The sequence below is a fragment of the Rhamphochromis longiceps genome, linkage group LG16, assembly GCF_057381845.1.
Source record: "Rhamphochromis longiceps isolate RC_006_pf linkage group LG16, R_longiceps_female_GT1.1, whole genome shotgun sequence".
Lineage (NCBI taxonomy): Eukaryota > Metazoa > Chordata > Actinopteri > Cichliformes > Cichlidae > Rhamphochromis > Rhamphochromis longiceps.
In genome coordinates, this window is record NC_140572.1 from 11097684 (window position 1) to 11117486 (window position 19803).

General features: G+C 40.9%; 1 protein-coding gene and 1 pseudogene across 1 annotated transcript; both read left to right on the forward strand.

The window, feature by feature from the left end:
• Window positions 1–996: 996 nt before the first annotated feature.
• Window positions 997–2233, forward strand: LOC146650665 (trace amine-associated receptor 13c-like). Its single transcript, XM_085384206.1, has 2 exons — window positions 997–1172; window positions 1420–2233. Exons 1-2 carry the CDS (start codon window positions 997–999, stop codon window positions 2231–2233), a joined length of 990 nt encoding a protein of 329 aa, XP_085240332.1.
• A 9662-nt stretch (window positions 2234–11895) lies between these two features.
• Window positions 11896–16450, forward strand: LOC146650666 (trace amine-associated receptor 13c-like; annotated as a pseudogene).
• Window positions 16451–19803: the final 3353 nt, after the last annotated feature.

The window sequence follows — 19803 nt, forward strand, 5'->3', positions numbered from 1 at the left end:
TTGCGCAATACATCCAGATGGGAGATGTGCTGAAGAGGGTAACAGCAGATCTCAACGTGTCTGACCATTTCTCACATTCTTATAGCTTCAGGAGGCCCCCACCTAGTCATAAAACCTAAACATCCATATTCCTTCTCTCTCTCAGTGAGCCTAAGTTATGACCTTCGCTTCCTGTGCAGTATGTTCTGTTCTTTTCTAACCAGACAAATAAGGCCTTGATTCTCTGAAAACTGTATCTCTTATAATTTATCTAGGGATTGAGAGTAACACAATTTCTATTCTCTGTATGTCCTGTACATGTGGCAGAATCGACAAATAAAGTTGACTTTGACTTTGACTTTGACTAATGCAGCAGTATCATGCATCATAAAACAATCTCATTCATTCACAATAAATCAGCAGTCTAATGTAATAAATCAGCAGTCCAATAAATGTAATAGTTGTCACCTTCTTCCAAGTCAGGAGAATAATGCAAACTAAAACTACATAATAATTTCACAATCTTTGATTAGGGGTATAACGTGGCATAAGATGATATAATAATCTCACAGCAGGCACATGTTGCAATACATAATATAATAATAACCAATATCATGAATTTCAGATCAATGTAAAATTAGTGATTATTAATCGAGTGAACAGTGAAAGTATGGTGTTACGCAGGGGTGTCGAACTCCAGGCCTCAAGGGCCAGTGTCCTGCAGGTTTTAGATATCACTCTGTTTCAACACACCAATATCAAATGATTAGTTCATTACCAGGCTTCTGGAGAACTTCAAGACATGTTGAGGAGGTAATTTAGCCATTTAAATCAGCTGTGATGGATCAAGGACACATCTAAAACCTGCAGGACACCGGCCCTGGAGTTTGATACCTGTGGTTTAGTGAGAAAGAGGAGGGACATTTTTGTGTGTGTCGTGTGTGTATGTCTCTGGGTGGTGGTGTAATAAATCAGGTCTGTGAGAAAACATTCTGATCAGTGAGCTGCAGCTGTCTGATGATGGAGATTCAGAAAGCAGCTGAGCTTTGTTTTCCACAACTCCTCAACAGTTCCTGCAGGAAGCCGACACTTCATTGGTCCAAAGCTGTGCTCCTGAACATTGTGCTGTCCTGCATCTCTCTGATCACTGCTGCTCTAAACCTCCTGGTCATCATCTCAGTCTCCCACTTCAGGCAGAGATACATTTCTCTGCTGAAACTATACTTTAAAATTTAGAAACTTAAATTTCAGAAAATTATGATTTATGGCATTTGATTTTATGATTAAGATTGAGATGATTGAAGTGGTGTATTTTAACCAGCTATTAAGTTTTATATACCTAGACTGAATCTTACTACATACTTTAACTAATGAAAATCTAATTTAAGCCATTTAAAAAAAATATTAATGTCCATTACATTCTTTTCTGTTTCCCTGCAGGAAGCTTCATACACCCAGTAACATCCTGCTCCTCTCTCTGGCCGTCTCAGACTTTCTTGTGGGTCTTCTGCTGATGCCATTAGAGATCTTTAGAAACACAGCTTGCTGGGTACTTGGTGATGTAATGTGTTCTGTTTATTGGTACCTGACCAGCAACATTACCTGTGCTTCAATAGGGAACATAGTTCTAATATCAGTTGACCGTTATGTGGCTATTTGTGACCCTCTGCATTATCCCAGCAGAATTACTTTGGCGAAAGTCAAACTCAGTGTTTGTCTGTGTTGGTTTTTTTCTATTTTCTACTGGAGTCTTTATTTGAAAGATATCCTAGTTGAACCAGGCAGGTATAATTCCTGCTATGGAGAGTGTGTGCTTATTATTAATGACATTGCAGGGATTGTTGACCTTGCTTTGTCCTTTATAGTTCCAGTTACTGTTATCATAGTCTTGTATATGAGAGTATTTGTGGTGGCTGTGTCTCAGGCTCGTGCCATGCGCTCTCATGTTACATCTGTCACACTTCAGTGTTCACTGAATCAAGCAAACAAATCTGAGCTGAAAGCAGCCAGGACTCTGGGGGTTCTTGTAGTTGTATTTTTGGCATGCTACTGTCCATTTTACTGCTACTCTCTGGTTGATAAAAATGTGGTCAATGATTCATCTGCATCTTTTGTGGTTCTTGTCTTTTATTTTAACTCTTGTTTAAACCCATTGATCTATGCTCTGTTTTACCCCTGGTTTAGAAAAGCTATTAGATGTGTTATCACTCTGCTGATATTTAAACATGACAGCAGTGAGGTCAACATAATATAGAAATACAATGAAAGCTGCTCCACTAAGATTTTAAACCAGTAAATTGATACAGTTCAGTCTGGAAATGCATCAAAAACAAATTGATAAGGAAATTCATAATTCTTAAGCTTTGTTTAAATTATGAAAATAAAATTAATGTGATCATGCGTGAGTTCAAAGTCAAAAAGGAAAGGATTTTCACAAGGAATTGCCATGTGGAAATCATTAGGTCTCAATTATCACTTCTACTTTTTTAGTACTTTTGGCTGAAAATAATTTAAGCTAAAATGTTTAACCTCAGTGGCTCATTTTGTGTGTTTGCCATATACCTTTTTAAATTTCATATGTCATAAGCACTATGTTATCATACATATTTTTCCAGGCCTTCATCACATGAAAATAAAAGAGATGTTTTAGGCCAATAGAAATAGTTCCAACATACACAGCAACTGTTTTGTATATATATAGCACTTGCTGATATGATGTAATAAACTGGATGAAATGGATACCAGTCAGTAATCTCTGTTACCTATGACAGACAATCTACAGAAACATGCTTGTGATTGACTGAGAGCTCTGTCTATGGCCCACAGTAGCCTGAATAAACAGCAATTAAACTGGATACTGTCTGTTTGCTGTGTACTGAATGTCAAATGATACAGTAGGATAGGCTGAGAACAAGTTCATGTAAAGTGTGCTGCAATTTTCTTCTAATATATTCTCACTATTTCCATCTGCGATTTTAGGCAAAGATTTTCTTTCTTTTTGCAAACTATTAGTAACAGTCTACATTGAATTTGAAAGTTTACAATTTCCCGGTCTATGCTGGACAATAGACTTATTAGATATTACGACATTTTGATATTTTGTCACACTGGTTAAGAATAAGTTGAGTTCAGGGCCTTTACGTTGTACACTCTAGTCATGTGTCACACCATTAATGCTTGCACACTGAAACTGAGTAGAGACAATTTTATTTTTATCCTGTTTGTGAACCTTGTGCATCATCATCATCATGACTATGGTGAGATTTGTGCTGAGATTTCAGCCAAACATTTACTTTTGAGGGAATAGTATTGTATTTTTTTAGTACATATTAGTTCATGTCATTGTTTATTAAATTTACGTAAATATTCAGTAATAAATATCAAGGTTTTTTTTTGATCATATGACAAAAGAAAATGATACTTTTTCAGGAATATTTTAACTTGTTACTATAATGCTACTGTAACGTAACAAAGTCATATTAAAATTAATCAACTAATTAATGCCAACATGTTCTCGTCAATCTGAAAGCCTCATGTCACTTTAAATGAAGGTTATGTGTAAGTACAGTAAGGAAGATCTGTAATCACTCATCTGCCTGCTTTCAAATTCAAAAACTTTTAAAGCACTTTCAAGGGCCATTTTCAAACTTTTCCAGCACAATATCCCTCCCAAAAGAATGTATGTTTTCGTAGTATAACCTCTGGAAGACGATGTGAAGGAAAAGGAAAAGGTTGCCTTGTATGCATATTGTGTATAAACTCAAAATGCACATCTCACTTAAAAATTAAGATGTGCAAATGTGAACAAATCAACTTGTTAGAGATATTCATCTCCTGTTGAAAAAAACCCCAACCCCACAAAACAAGAAAACTGCACCAAACACCATACAATAATTTACATTAAGGGCAAATTAATAAGTCTCAATTAATGCTTCTTGACACACAAAAATAGGAGACAGATGTTTGTTTGTATTTTTAAAGTTTATTCCTAATACACAGATATAATATAAACAGTATGATATTTACTTATTGACAACTTCGTAGACTTTGTAACTAATTTTATTTCTCTATCTGATAAGAAAAAAAGATAAATGGTGAATGCAATATAGTTTCAAGCTGTTTTAAGCACCACATCTGAAATTCAAGCACTTTTCAAACCTTAAAAAGAGACAATATTAAAATCCAGGCATTTTCAAGGATTTCAATTGCCCATATGAAACCTGAAATAATAAGAACAAATAATTTAATTTCATAGGGACTATTACCAGTTTAAAGCAGTAATCTTCTAGTTCTATAGTTTATGAAAGCAGATCACTTCATAACATCGGTAACAGGTTTGCACGTGTAATCTTGGACACTTTTAAACCCAACCCATCCTGGCCGATTGAAATACTACGCCATCAACAATGGACAGGACGCTCACCCGAGGCATACAACAAAGAAGTGCCGGGCTAAACGCGCTGTCGTTCAGAACAGACTGAGGCAGCAGGCAGATATGGCTCTGTCTGAACTACATGATGTGCTGAGTGCATTTCAAAACAACACTAATAAAGCAAACCTCAGACAAGTCATGCCGAACTTTCACCAACGTGTCACGTGTCCGACGAGGGGAGACAGGATATTGGACCATTGCTACACGCCATACAAGCAGGGCTACAAGACTGTTTCACACCCGGCTTTTGGGAAGTCTGACCACAACGCCATTTTCCTCAACCCGAAGTAAAAACAACACATACGGAGGGATGAAGTAACCACGAGGGAGGTGAAACTGCGCAATCAGAGTGACACTACAGGACACGCATAACGATGTAGACTGGGACATGTTCAGAGCATGCGCAGTCGACATCAATGAGTTTACGGATGTAGCAGTAAGCTTCGTAAACATGCTAGCAGAGGAGATCATCCCCACTGCGAGAGTCGTGACATTCCCATACCAGAAACCCTGGGTGGACAGATCGATCCGTGCTGCAGTGAATGCCAGGACCGCCACCTACAAAGCAGGTGTCGCCACTGGCGATATGAGCGCCTACAAAGCGTCCTCATACGAACTGTAGTGTGCAGTGAGGGATGCCAAACGGCGGTATGAGGAGTGTGTGGAGTCTCGCTTCAGCCAGGGTGACACACGAAGCATGTGGCACGGACTACGCACAATCACAGATTACAAAGCCAGGGATACTTTGCCGACCAGCGCTGTCTCTGCATTCACCAACGAGCTGAACCAGTTCTACGCCCATTTCGAGGTTAGCCAGGTGGCTAATGCTAACTACTGCCTGACAACTGAGGACGGTGACTTCATCAGAGAGGGACCAACAATCATCATCGCAGAGCACGACGTCAGAGCGGCGCAGAGGAGAGTGAGGGCAAGGAAAGCGGCAGGAGCAGACGGAATCACCGAAGGTGTGTTCACTTCGATTTTCAACAAATCCCTGGCTAAGGCTACGTCCACACTAGCCCGGATAGTCTGAAAACGCTCCGCATCCTCACTAGTGTTTTCAGTTGTTTTCAAGAGTTGGACGTCAACACTAAAATGGCCAAAAACGATGATGTTGCAGTTCTAAAACTGCTGTCCGATACCGTCCACCATCTTGATTTAAGTGGCCACATGACTGCATCATATGACCAACATGTGTCATCGTTTTCGAGTGTCTCACTGAGACAGGACAGCTCTGTTTTGAAATGTATGCGTTTTCGAGAGTGTTTTCAAAACGCTGTGTTTTTCCTTGGGGAAAACGCCGTCTCAGTGTGGATGGGAGGCCAAAACGGATAGAAAACGATACGTTTTCAAATGAAAACACATTAGTGTGGATGTAGCCTAAGTCTGTGGTCCTCACATGCTTCAACACTAGAATTACTGTCTTTTTTATTTTAGATCCAAGGCAGGCCAAACCTTACAACCTTCAGAAATGCCTGCCGTATCTATACAAAGTATCCCACACATTGACTGACCGGCAAATATGAAAGACACACATTCAAAATATATGGAAACACAAGTCTGTTTTATTTATAAAAAATTGTGTGAAAACAGAATGAAAAGTTGCTAATACAATGACATGAGTGGCATTGAGATTTCTGGTGCCAGTAATCAAAGAGACAATGCCTCGAGATACATTAATTTCTATTACGCAACACCTTTGATTTGATGACAAGGACACGTGGGCAGAACGGGTGAAAACAGACAAATTTGCGGCGATCTCTGACATCTGGACACGCTTCAACTGTGTTAACAGTTTCACTCCAGGAGAACACATGACCATAGATGAACAGCTGTTTCCTACCAAGGTTCATTGTCCATTCATACAGTATATCGCAACCAAGCCAGACAAATTTGGGATCAAGTTCTGGATGGCCATGGATTTGGAGACCAAATATGTCTCCAATGCATCTCCTTACTTGGGAAAGGACTCCAGTAGTCAGAAGGGAGAGAGGTTGGCAGAGAATGTGGTCATGAAACTGATGGAGCCATTTTTGGATGATGGGAGAAATGTCACAATGGACAAATGCAAATGCAAATGTTGCAGACACACACACACACACACACACACACACACACACACACACACACACACACACACACACACACACACACACACACACACACACAAACGCAGCAAATCTGTCTTTATTAGTCCCAGAAGTGGAAAATCTGCGTTGTCATTGTGGACAGTGCAAGACAAAAGCAGGAAAAATAAAAACTGTACCGAGAGTACAGTATAAAAAGTGCACTACACAAGGCCAGCCGCTTGAAGAGGTATACCAGAGAGATCGAAGGCAGGAGAATAAACCAGCTGTTCTCCACAGAACCAGCCAAAGTGTACTCTCAGTGGCAGGGGAACAATATGAGAACAGCACCACCAAGGCTGGAGACGGAACAATACTGGAAGACCATATGGATCCAGTAACCATCACAGTGGCAGACATCAACAAAGGGTCTCCAATATGAAGAGTTGGACAGCACCAGGTGCCGACATGGTTCACTCCTACTGGCTGAAGAAGGTGACTGAACTCCACGAGCGCCTGCCAGCACAAATGAACCAGCTGCTAGTTGACAAGAGACACCTAGCATGGCTAACCGAAGGCCGGACAGTCCTGATCCTCAAGGACCCCCAGAAGGGACCGGTCCCCTCCAACTACCGACCAATAACCTGCCTCAGTACTACATGGAAGCTCCTGTCAGGCATCATATCGGCTAAGATGAACAGGCACATGGGTAAATACATGAGCGGGACACAGAAAGGAATTGGCAAGAATACCAGAGGCGCAAAACACCAGCTACTGGTAGACAGAACAATCAGCCGAGACTGCAAGACCAGACTGACCAACCTGTGCACTGCCTGGATTGATTACAAGAAGGCCTATGACTCAATGCCCCACAGCTGGATACTGGAATGCCTAGAATTGTATAAGATCAATGGGACCCTAAGAGCCTTCATCAGGAACTCAATGGGGATGTGGCGTACAACACTAGAGGCCAACTCCAAGCCCATAGCACAAGTCACCATCAAGTGCGGGATCTACCAAGGAGATGCTCTGTCCCCACTGCTGTTCTGCATAGGTCTGAACCCCCTCAGTGAGAGAGGAGAGGGAACAAAGAGAGGGAAGGTAGTCAGAACTGAGGGGATTGAACTACCAGAAGGCAACATTGCAGACATAGAGGACAGTTACAAGTACCTGGGGATCCCACAGGCGAATGGGAACCATGAAGAGGCCGCTAGAAAAGCTGCAACCACCAAGTACCTGCAGAGGGTCAGGCAAGTCCTGAGGAGTCAGCTGAATGGTAAGAACAAGATCCGGGCCATCAACACGTACGCCCTGCCCGTGATCAGGTACCCTGCTGGGGTAATAGGCTGGCCAAAGGAGGAGATAGAAGCCACTGACATAAAGACAAGAAAGCTCCTTACCATGCATGGAGGGTTTCACCCCAAGTCCAGCACCCTGAGGCTGTACGCTAAGCGGAAGGAAGGGGGCCAGGGACTGGTGAGTGTCAGCACCACAGTCCAGGATGAGACAACGAACATCCAAGAATACATTGGGAAGATGGCCCCAACTGACCGAGTGCTCAGTGAATACCTCAGGCAGCAGAAACCCAAGAAAGAGGAGGGAGACGAAGAACCATCATGGAAGGACAGGCCCCTGCACGGTATGTACCACCGGCAGATAGAGGAGGTGGGTGATATCCAGAAATCCTACCAGTGGCTGGACAAAGCTGGACTGAAAGACAGCACAGAGGCACTAATCATGGCAGCACAAGAACAAGCTCTGAGCACAAGATCCATAGAGGCTGGGGTCTATCACACCAGGCAAGACCCCAGGTGCAGGCTGTGTAAAGATGCCCCAGAGACAATCCAGCACATAACAGCAGGGTGCAAGATGCTAGCAGGCAAGGCATACATGGAACGCCATAACCAAGTGGCCGGCATAGTGTACAGGAACATCTGTGCCGAGTATAACCTGGAAGTCCCGAGGTCAAAATGGGAGATGCCCCCAAGGGTGGTGGAGAATGACCGAGCTAAGATCCTGTGGGACTTCCAGATACAGACGGACAAAATGGTGGTGGCTAACCAACCGGACATAGTGGTGGTAGACAAACAGAAGAAGATGGCCGTAGTGATCGATGTAGCGGTTCCGAATGACAGCAATATCAGGAAGAAGGAACACGAGAAGCTGGAGAAATACCAAGGGCTCAGAGAAGAGCTCGAGAGGATGTGGAGGGTGAAGGTAACGGTGGTCCCCGTGGTAATCGGAGCACTAGGTGCGGTGACTCCCAAGCTAGGCGAGTGGCTCCAGCAGATCCCGGGAACAACATCGGAGATCTCTGTCCAGAAGAGCGCAGTCCTGGGAACAGCTAAAATACTGCGCAGGACCCTCAAGCTCCCAGGCCTCTGGTAGAGGACCCGAGCTTGAAGGATAAACCGCCCGCAGGGGCGTGCTGGGTGTTATACAGTGTATATATATATATATATATATATATATATATATATATATATATATATACATATATATATATATATATATATATATTTACAGTGGCTTGCAAAAGTGTTCGGCCCCCTTGAACTTTCCCACATTTTGTCACATTACAGCCACAAACATGAATCAATTTTATTGGAATTCCACATGAAAGACCAACACAAAGTGGTGTACACGTGAGAAGTGGAACGAAATCATACATGATTCCAAACATTTTTTTTACAAATAAATAACTGCAAAGTGGGGTGTGCGTAATTATTCAGCCCCCTTTGGTCGGAGTGCAGTCAGTTGCTCATAAACCTTGCCTGATGAGTGCTAATGACTAAATAGAGTGCACCTGTGTGTAATCTAATTTCAGTACAAATACAGCTGCTCTGTGACGGCCTCAGAGGTTGTCAAAGAGAATATTGGGTGCAACAACAACATGAAGTCCAAAGAACACACCAGACAGGTCAGGGATAAAGTTATTGAGATATTTAAAGCAGGCTTAGGCTACAAAAAGTTTTCCCAAGCCTTGAACATCCCACGGAGCACTGTTTAAGCATGTGTAGTGGAAAACTAACACTGCACATCACTCTGAAAACACCATCCCCACTGTCAAATATGGTGGTGGCAGCATCATCCTCTGGGGGTGCTTCTCTTCAGCAGGGACAGGGAAGCTGGTCAGAGTTGATGGGAAGATGGATGGAGGTATGACTCACATCAAGTGCGAGAATGATGTCCTGCATGAATATCCTTTAGCCCCAGTGGGAGTGTGCTGTACCACTGTTGGGATGTCTTTGAATGTCTTGGACCTAGAGGTCAGCATCTCATTTTACACGGACAAAAATCTATTACAAAACCTATCTCTCTCCGCTAGCAATATACCCACAGGGGAAGAGAGGCTTTTCTCTAATTGTTTTTCCTTGGCTGCAGTTCTGGGCTGGTTATGAGTGAACCCAGCCCACATTAAGGCTCTGATTGGTGATTGGGTCATTCAGGCCCATCATTTACAAACTGCTATGTAGTGTGTGGTATTATTCATAGAGTTCTTTTTAAATTCTGGAAACAGCATGCATTTGGCACTGAAATTGAAGTTTGTATTAATGGAACATTTTAGTGTTACAACAAATAAAAGAACTCTAGCCTTCCACTACCAACTGCAGTTGAAACAAATATACAGAAATATGGATAAACGATGTATCTGCCATTTTCACAAACATTTAGCAACTAATGTTAAATAGCAACTGTTGGTTGATACACTGCAATCTAAACAGAGGCTGTGAAAAACACATTTGCCACTGTGTCAGGAAGGACAAATGTGAATTTTAATATCCTTCTCAGTTGCATTTTCATATAGCAAAACATTGAAATGCCATCAAGTCTGGATCTAATATTATGTTATACAATCATCATCTAAATGAGATACAGGTTCTCTTATATCATATTAGAGGAAGAATGATTATAGTGGAATTATTATTAATTTATTATCTATCTTAATATTGTTATTATTATTATTATTATTCCCTGATTAAAAAAAACAAACATTTTTTGTGAAGAGTGTGGAAACCACTTGACCTCTTCACTTGACTTGACTGAACATGACTGAAGTTCAGGAATATAAGGTTGGAGCATTTACAATGTTTAAGAGACGCTAAATAAAATGAGGAAATCTTTAGGTGCATCTTCTTTGAGCTTTTATGTACATAAAATTCTTTTTTGTTGGAATTGCAACAGACCTCTGAACCAGAAAAAATAAATCTTATTGACATTACATGCTTTTCACAACATTTTAACTGTCTTCATTTTCCTTTAAATAAATGCAAACTTTTTGTACATTTTCAAATTGTCCACCATATCTCTTCAGTAATGCAAAATATCCAGTGAAAAGAATCTGCATGAGTGTTCAGCAGGAAGACAATCATGAAATGCTATATTTTCTCAGTGCAAAGGGCACCTCATTCCGCTCATCATGAGAAACATCCAAAAAGAACGGGAAAAAAAAGAAGAAGAAGAAAAAAAAAGGGAAGATGGATGGAGCCAAATACAGGGCAATCTTGGAAGAAAACCTCTTGGAGTCTGCAAAAGACTTGAGACTGGGGCGGAGGTTCACCTTCCAGCAGGACAATGACCCTAAACATAAAGCCAGGGCAACAATGGAATGGTTTAAAACAAAACACATCCATGTGTTAGAATGGCCCAGTCAAAGTCCAGATCCAAATCCAATCGAGAATCTGTGGCAAGATCTAAAAACTGCAGAGTGAGTTCCTGGAGCTCCTGCAAGATGTAACAGCCTCCCCCACCAGTTGAATTTAAATACAACAATGACAACTATTATCAAAATTAACCTAACAATGTGGTTCTGTTTGCCTCATCAGGTGGTGGCCTTGAGCTTGCACTGGAACGGTTCGCAGCAGAGTGTGAAGCAGCGGGAACAAGGATCAGCACCATGGGTAGCTGGACTCTCCCTTAGAGATGGGATAGGACGGCTTGCCATCTGGGAGGGGCTCAGAGTAGAGCCGCTGCTCCTCCACATCGAAAGGGCCAGTTGAGGTGGTTCAAGCATCTGACAAGGATGCCTCCTGTGCGCCTCCTGAGTGAGGTGTTCCGGGCATGTCCCACAAGGGAGGAGACCCCGGGGCAGACTCAGGACACGCTGGAGAGATTATATCTCTTGGCTGGCCTGGGAACACCTTGGTGTTCCCCTGGACAAGCTGGAGGAGGTGGCTGGGGAGAGGGAGGTCTGGGCTTCTTATGGATGGATGGATAGATGGGTTTAAAAGATAGCACTGTAAATTGCATGTGAGATGGGGAGTTTAAAAAAGTGAAACCTCAGCAGTTTGTGTAGAGAAAAAGAGCAGAAATGGAAGGATGGGGAGGTGGAGGTAGAGGTGGGGTTGGTGGTAGAGATAAGGAGAGCTCTATAAGGGAAAGCTTTGATCAGAGAGCTGCAGCAGTTACAGTTGTCTTATGATGGAGATACAGAAAGGAGTCGAGCTCTGTTTTCCAAAACTCCTCAACACTTCCTGCAGGAAGCCGGCACCTCACTGGTCCAAAGCTGTGCTCCTGAACATTGTGCTGTCATGTGTCTCTCTGATCACTGCTGCTCTAAACCTTCTGGTCATCATCTCAGTCTCTCACTTCAGGCACAAAGTTAATATTTTAAATGAAATGGATTTTAAAGTTTAGAAACACAGTGATTGATTGATAAGTGTAATGAATGTGGCACATACTTGATGTACTTTAGCAATGACTGTAATGTTTCATGTGGCTAGAAAGAATCATGTCTTTTTAAAGGAGGTCTTTTACTAATGTAAAAGACCTCCTTTAAAATGATATCAGTAAGGATATATTGAAATGATTATTGTTGAATATATATATTTTTGTCTCTCTGCAGGAAGCTTCACACACCTACCAACATCCTCCTCCTCTCTCTGGCTGTCTCAGACTTTCTTGTGGGTTTCTTGCTGATGCCATTTGAAATCTTTAGGAACATGGCCTGCTGGGTACTTGGTGATCCTATGTGTTCTGTTTATTGGTATCTGACTGGCAGTGTTGGGGAGTAACGGAATACATGTACCGCCATTACGTATTTAAAATACAAAATATGAGTAACTGTATTCCGTTAGAGGTACCGTTTAAAAAGGTGGTATTTAGAATACAGTTACTTTGTTGAAATAAATGGATTATACGGCGGTACTTTCCTGTTTCATATTGTGGCAGGCAGGGCTGGACTGGGACAAAAAATCAGCCCGGGCATTTTGACTAGAGACCGGCCCACCAGCAAAAACCATAAAGCCTTTGAATAAAAACAAATGTCGTTGTGACAGTGATGTGCACTGTCTTGTTGGTACATATGTATCAATCTAATAAACTTAAACCTACACCATCCTCCCTATTCTGGTATTCTAAACAGTAGCCGAAACCCAAAGAGTTGGTCGAGTTAACCTCCTGAACTACACATGGTGGAAACCTAAAATTAAGCCAGAGAAGACTAGAGGTGAGACATGATCATTACTGAATATTAAAAATAATAAATGACAGATTTAGTGATATTTTCATAAACTATTCATTTACCACATCAATAAACAGCATGGCAGGGCAACATATTTTTTCTAACATGGCAACCTTTAAAAAGTGAAAGGAGATAGACAGATGAGAAAGAATAAAACTTAATTGAAGTTTCTAGAAAATGTGGAAAAACACTGCCATCATATACAGTTCTTACTTCTGAAGAAATTATTTTGGGATCCTCCAAAAAAATTACTATGTACAATAATAGATTTCTATACATTTGACATCAGATAAAAATTTTGGTTGTAAGATATGGATAATTATTTGTTAAAAGCTAGACATTTTAAATGAGAATAAGAAAGAAACGTATTTTTTGTGCCCTCCTTTTCTTATTAATGCCCAACCTGGCCCCCTGGCAAAATTTTGCTAGATCCGCCCCTGCACAGTTACCAGCTTTCACCTACCAAGAAAAGGATCCTGGTGTTAATTGTCTCTCAGTAAGGACATCTCCTGGTTTCACCTTCATGTTTGCCACATATCCAAACGGATATCATGAGCAGCAACTTTACAGCTGTGGCTCCAACAAACATCAGCTGATACTAGAATGGTAAATGGTAAATGGCCTGTATTTGTATAGCACTTTTACTAGTCCCTAAGAATCCCAAAGCGCTTTACACATCCAGGCATCCATGAAAACAGAATTTATGACATTTAACGGAGTTAGAAGTTAGCAGGGAGTTAGCTCGCTAGCTTCTATCTAAATACAATATAGCATGTCCTGACTGCGGGGTTTTGGAAACAAATTAAAACGTACAGCTCTGCTATCACTTCCAACAAAAATGAAGACAGAAAACTAAACAGCAGTGACGTTTGTAGGGTTACTGAAGTTTGGCTAGCTGGTATATAATGATGTGCTACGTGACCGCTAGCGACACAGCTATGTTAGCATAATATAAACAAGCTAACTTTTTTTCCCACTCGATAAAAGTTGACGTGAGTGTTCTCGGTGGTCAGGAACAAATGTAATGGCATGGCAGGATGCTGTAAAAGGACCAAACTTCAGCCAGGAGAACAACTGAGATAATCCATCCACAATACGAGGTTAGTCATTCATATACTGCTGCATGGGCTGGGCTGTAGTTACATCATAAGGTTTTAAAAACTGAGCTTAGATTAGTGGTAATAAAAGCCGAGGGAGGTCAACAGTGATCACTGACTGTTTTAGAAGCTTTTTGAGATCAAATAGAAGAAAATACATAACATTAAACATGTTAACAACACAAAAGCCATATTAAACGCAGACTACTTTAGGCCCGGAAGTAGGATTCGTCGCGTCATCACTGAACAACTGGATAGGCAGAATGTAGCATCATGGGCAGTGTAGTCCGTGCTGCAGGGAGAATAGACTGCCATACTCGTTATGTGTCTGTGAGCGCGAGGAGGGAGAAAAAGGCGAGTGGAAAAGTACGAGCTGTTATGAGCAGAAACGGGAGCTGGAAGCATGTAAATATAATAATAACCACTGCAGCCAAGAAGAGTGCCTGATGAGCCAAGTTGTAAGTAAGCTATTAAAACTCGACTGTACACTTTGTTTGTGTTTTCCTCCGAAACAATAAGTTCCGTTGGAGCAGCCTTTCAACACCTCTCTCTGTCTCTCACAAGCAGAGTTGACCCAGACAACAAAGTAAAGCTATTTTTCGGCCACAAGCCTGACACGACCCGAATTAGCCAGAGGTCCCTTTACTACGGTTCGGAGCCGCGGACCTTCAGTAACAGTAATAAATCACACAGCAATAGTACATAAATATGGAAGAAATATAGTATCATCAGAATTCAAGTATTTTTAGACATTGAATTTATGACACTGAATTTTTATCCTCCAAATTTCCCTGCAAAAATATTCACCTGCAAAAATTCACCTGCAAAAAATTCACTTGCAAAAATTCATCTGCAAAAAATTCACCTGCAAAAATTCACCTGCAAAAAATTCACCTGCAAAAATTCACCTGCAAAAATTCAACTGCAAAAGTGATGAACTTGAATGACCCAAGCCAGAGCAATCAGCACTAGATCGAGTCCAGCGGCTCTCAGCCAATTAAATTACTCTGTTTGATCACATGACACCGTTAGCCAGCAGCTTGTCTCCTAAAAGAGAGCTGTTTAAAGGTGAGTGATTAAGTTTTTCTCCTAAATAGAGATCATTACAGAACGCCTAGTCCTACTTAAAATCCCATTTATTTTTATTTTATTTTATCATCTACTCAAACTAAGGAAAACGTTTGACTAACTCAATTTCCACGCCTCCCCTGCCTGACTGCAGAGGCAGTTTTGAATTTAGGAGCAGCAAGATGGAAGTGGCGAACCCTGGCGATTCTCCGGTAATTATATTGTTTTTTATCTTCAAGTTTGTCTTTTGAAACGTTAATTTTATTTAAATCCGTTGCTCACGTATAAAGTACACAGACGGGGTCTTTGCTCAACTCGTCTGAGGCGTGTCTCACTAAGCGCTACATGCTAGCATCCTGCTAACCGAGCTACCCTTTACATGCTGTGCTTTAGAAAATAGGATACTTGTTAAAAAAAATACTTTTTTGCAGGTGAATTTTTGCAGGGAAATTTGGAGGATAAAAATTCAGTGTCATAAATTCAATGTCTAAAAATACTTGAATTCTGATGATACTATATTTCTTCCATACATAAATGTAGCTGTAAAATGTAATCCAAAGTATTCAGAATACGTTACTCTCATTGAGTAACATAACGGAATATGTTACAGAATACATTTTAGGGCATGTATTCTATAATCTGTAATGGAATACATTTTAAAAGTAACCTTCCCAAAACTGCTGACTGGCAACATTGCCTTTGCCTCAACAGGGAACATAGTTCTAATATCAATTGACCATTATGTGGCTTTTTGTCCCCCTCTGCATTACCCCACCAGAATTACTGTGGCAAGAGTCAAACTTAGTGTTTCTCTGTGTTGGTTATTTGCCATTTTCTACAGCAGTCTCTATATGAAGGATGTACTGATAAAGCAGGTATAATTCCTGCTATGGAGAGTGTGTGTTTATCATTAATGATATTGCAGGGATTTTTGACACGGTTTTATCTTTTTTTTGTTCCAGTTCCAGTTATCGTAATTCTGTATATGAGAGTGTTTGTAGTGGCTGTGTCTCAGGCTTGAGCCATGCGCTCTCATGTTACAGCTGTCACACTGCAGCGTTCATTGAATCACACAAACAAATCTGAGTTGAAAGCATCTGGGACTCTTGGAATTCTTGTAGTTGTGTTTTTAATATGCTACTGTCCATTCTTCTGCTTTTCTTTTGGTGTAGAAGACATGGTCAATAATCCATCTACATTTTTTGTGATCATGGTCTTTTACTTTAATTCTTGTCTAAACCCTTTGATCTATGCCCTGTTTTACTCCTGGTTTAGAAATGCTGTAAAACTGATCATCACACTGCAGATTTTCAAACATGAAACTAGTGAAGCCAACATACTGTAATAAGACTAATTAGACAAAATCATGCTCCCATAATATAGTAAACCTGTAACTTCATTAATCTATTATCTACCCTAGAAATGTAAAATTGCTTTCTACTGTATCATGATGCATGCAATTAAATTTATCTGAACATCCTGTTTATCTACAATGTTTATCCAATTTACTGGATTAACTATAAATTCAGTGCAATCAGTGTTAGCACATTTGTATTTATTTCTGTTCTATTCAAAACACAGACAGATAGAAAATTGCAAATTAAATTTATTTGATTACTTTTTTCTTATTTAGGTAGAAACATTACAAATAATTTTTATGTGAAAACTGTCATTTGTTACTTGTATTTGAGTTTAAGAATAAATTAGCTTCAGTACTTTAGATAAGATGAGATAAGATAAGATAAGATAAGATAAGATAAGATAAGATAGAACTTTATTAATCCCTCGGGTGGGTTCCTCTGGGAAATTCGATTTCCAAAAAGCACAGCACCGACAGTAGTTACAGAGTTACAGAATATTATACACACACACACACACACACACACACACACACACACACACACACACACACACACACACACACATATATAAATACAGAGACAAATATAAATAAAATATACGAAGGGGATAAATAGAATAAATAGGAATAAAAATAAAAATACAAGTGAATTGCACATTTCAAGTATTGAGTCTATTGCACCGTTGACTATTTACAAAAAGTATTGCACAAGGTATTGTACAGTGAGGTGAAGAGGCACTACAGCTTAGTTGTTCCCCCCTCCTTTGTCCTCCTGTTTCCCCTCCCTCTCCCCTCCAGAGAGGAGTTAAACAGTTTGATGGCTTGTGGGACAAAGGAGTTTTTAAGTCTGTTAGTTCTTGTCTTGGGGAGAAGCAACCTGTCACTGAACAGACTCTTCTGGTTGTTAATGGCCGTGTGCAGAGGATGCCCAGCATTGTTCATAATGTCCATCAGTTTTTTTAGTGTCCTTTTCTCTGCCACTGTCACCAGTTTCTCCAGCCTGGATGAGTCCTTCTTTGCTGTGCTGCTCCCCCAGCACACCACAGCATAGAAAAGTACTCCAGCAACCACCGACTGGTAAAACATCCTCAGGAACTTCCTGCAGATGTTAAAAGACCTCAGCCTCCTGAGGAAGTACAGTCGGCTTTGGCCTTTTTTATACAGGTGCTCTGTGTTGCATGACCAGTCCAGTTTATTGTCCACCCACAGCCCGAGGTACTTGTATGTGTTGACCACCTCCACCTCCTCCCCCTCTATCTGAGGACCTTCTCTGGACCTCCTGAAGTCCACAACCAGTTCCTTAGTCTTTGAGGTGTTGAGTTGCAGGTGGTTTGTGTGACTCCATGCGACAAAGTTCCTCACTAGACTTCTGTACTCCTCTTCCTGATCATCCCAGATACACCCCATGATGGCCGTGTCATCTGCAAACTTCTGAATATGGCATAATTCAGAGTTGTAGCAGAAATCAGAGGTGTACAGGGTGAAGAGAAGAGGGGACAGCACAGTTCCCTGTGGTGCTGTGGTTTATGTATTTTTCTCATTATTGTATCTAAGTTTTCATACATATGACTGCTCTAATTAAATAATTAAAAACATTAGCATGCACATTAACAGGTTCCTATGTATTGCATGTACGGTTCTGTAAATGTAGCTATCAGCCGCCCACTGAGGCCCACTCTTTCGATTACACAGCATTGCCCAATTTGTAAACAAAGTGACCCATTGGAGGCTTCTGCAGCCACAACCAGCATTCGATGGGAGGCTGAAAATCATCCACAGGTGATCTCTGTAACAGCTAGAGAAGTCAAGTGGCCTGGATGCGTACAGTAGCAGGTGAGCGAGTCAGGGATGCTCAGATGGCAGCTACTATTTATAGCAGCACCATCTAATGTGATTGGCTAGTAGCAGGATCAACAAGCCAGTATTGAAATATAATATTCATTCTGCTACATTGGCTAAACCCAGAGATTGCTTGATTTGTTTCCCCGGAGGAGGATAAGCGCCAGTCCACAACAGCCCCGGTTGTGGTCTCCATTTCAACTTGTGTTAAAAGTGTAGACTGCAAACTATATGCCAGTTTAATTGTGTTGACAGGGCACATAAAACTAGAGTTTTGATAGAAAATACACACGAAACAATAAAAACAGCCTTTTCTAAGCACAGCGCTCGAAAGCACAAGGTGCTTGTGACAAAAGACAACCAATGGCCATTAGGTGACATCAAGTTAACACAGATGATATTCTAGCCCTACACCAGACTCTGCAGCAAGGACGTGGGCTCTGCCCTATGCTCTCCTGGCAAAACTATTGAATCAGCAGGCAGTGGCATCTGAAAGGGCCGTGGTTTCATTGATACAGGGGGATCATCTTTAGTTGAGGTCCAGGCTTCAAGGAGGGTTATATGCTCAAGCTGCCTCTGGTATGTTCTGCAGAAATGTGTTTAAAAATAACTGAGAGTAACATACGTTCAGTTCAGATAAAATATAAAGAAGGTTTGAAGTTCTGAGAAAATTTAAGCTGATTAATAAAAGACCCATTGTCGTTTATCCCCGCTTTTGCTTCCTTTCCCTTCATCAGCTGCATCGCTTGCTGTTCCCAACAGTGCATTGCAGGAAGACAGCAAAAAGGAATCATCATCTTTTGATAGTGCAGTGGTAGTAAAACAAACAATTAAACAAATAAAAGTAAACTGCTATAAATTACAGGGAGCAATAAAATAAACTAATAACTCTTTTAGATAACGTCCCCACCTACACAGGTATTTTTGAAAATGCAGCTTTTTCTATGCGTTTGGACCTTTCATTCACACCTAAACGGCGTTTCAAATCACCAAAAACTGAGATTTTTTAAAACTCAGTTTTTGCGTTTACGTGTGGAGAAGGAATTGGGTGTTCGTCACGCAACGTCAAAGGTGTGTGCCTTTTTTTTACATCACGCTGTTTACATGAGAAGAATTTCTACAATGGCGGATACAGACAAAATACTGTTACTGTTAATCTTACTATCTGCAGGTTTTACACGCTTACATATACACATGCAGTTACTGTCCCTCCATTTAGAAAGGCAGAGGCGTCATGGTGTAATTATTTTAGGTGTAGTTGCTTTTTTTCTGTGTAATAATATTCAACATTGCTATCAATACATTTTTCAAAAAATGCCTCTCTGTGCAAAATGGGTTCAAAAACAAACAACTGTGGGATACTGTTGCTGTGATTTGGACAGAGGGAACAAATCGTGACAGGATCAGCCTGATATTGTTAGTATCCCACTGTGACTTTACTGTATAAAGAACCAACATCTCCAAAGTGTCAGGAGAAGTTAGTCAAGAAGTAAGAAGTG

What these genes read in the sequence shown, in the direction of transcription:
- LOC146650665 (XM_085384206.1), top strand. Translation starts at nt 997, where the DNA reads ATGATGGAGATTCAGAAAGCAGCTGAGCTTTGTTTTCCACAACTCCTC. An exon ending in ATCTCAGTCTCCCACTTCAG is followed by an intron (nt 1,173 to 1,419) that starts GCAGAGATACAT and finishes GTTTCCCTGCAG; the next exon opens with GAAGCTTCATACACCCAGTA.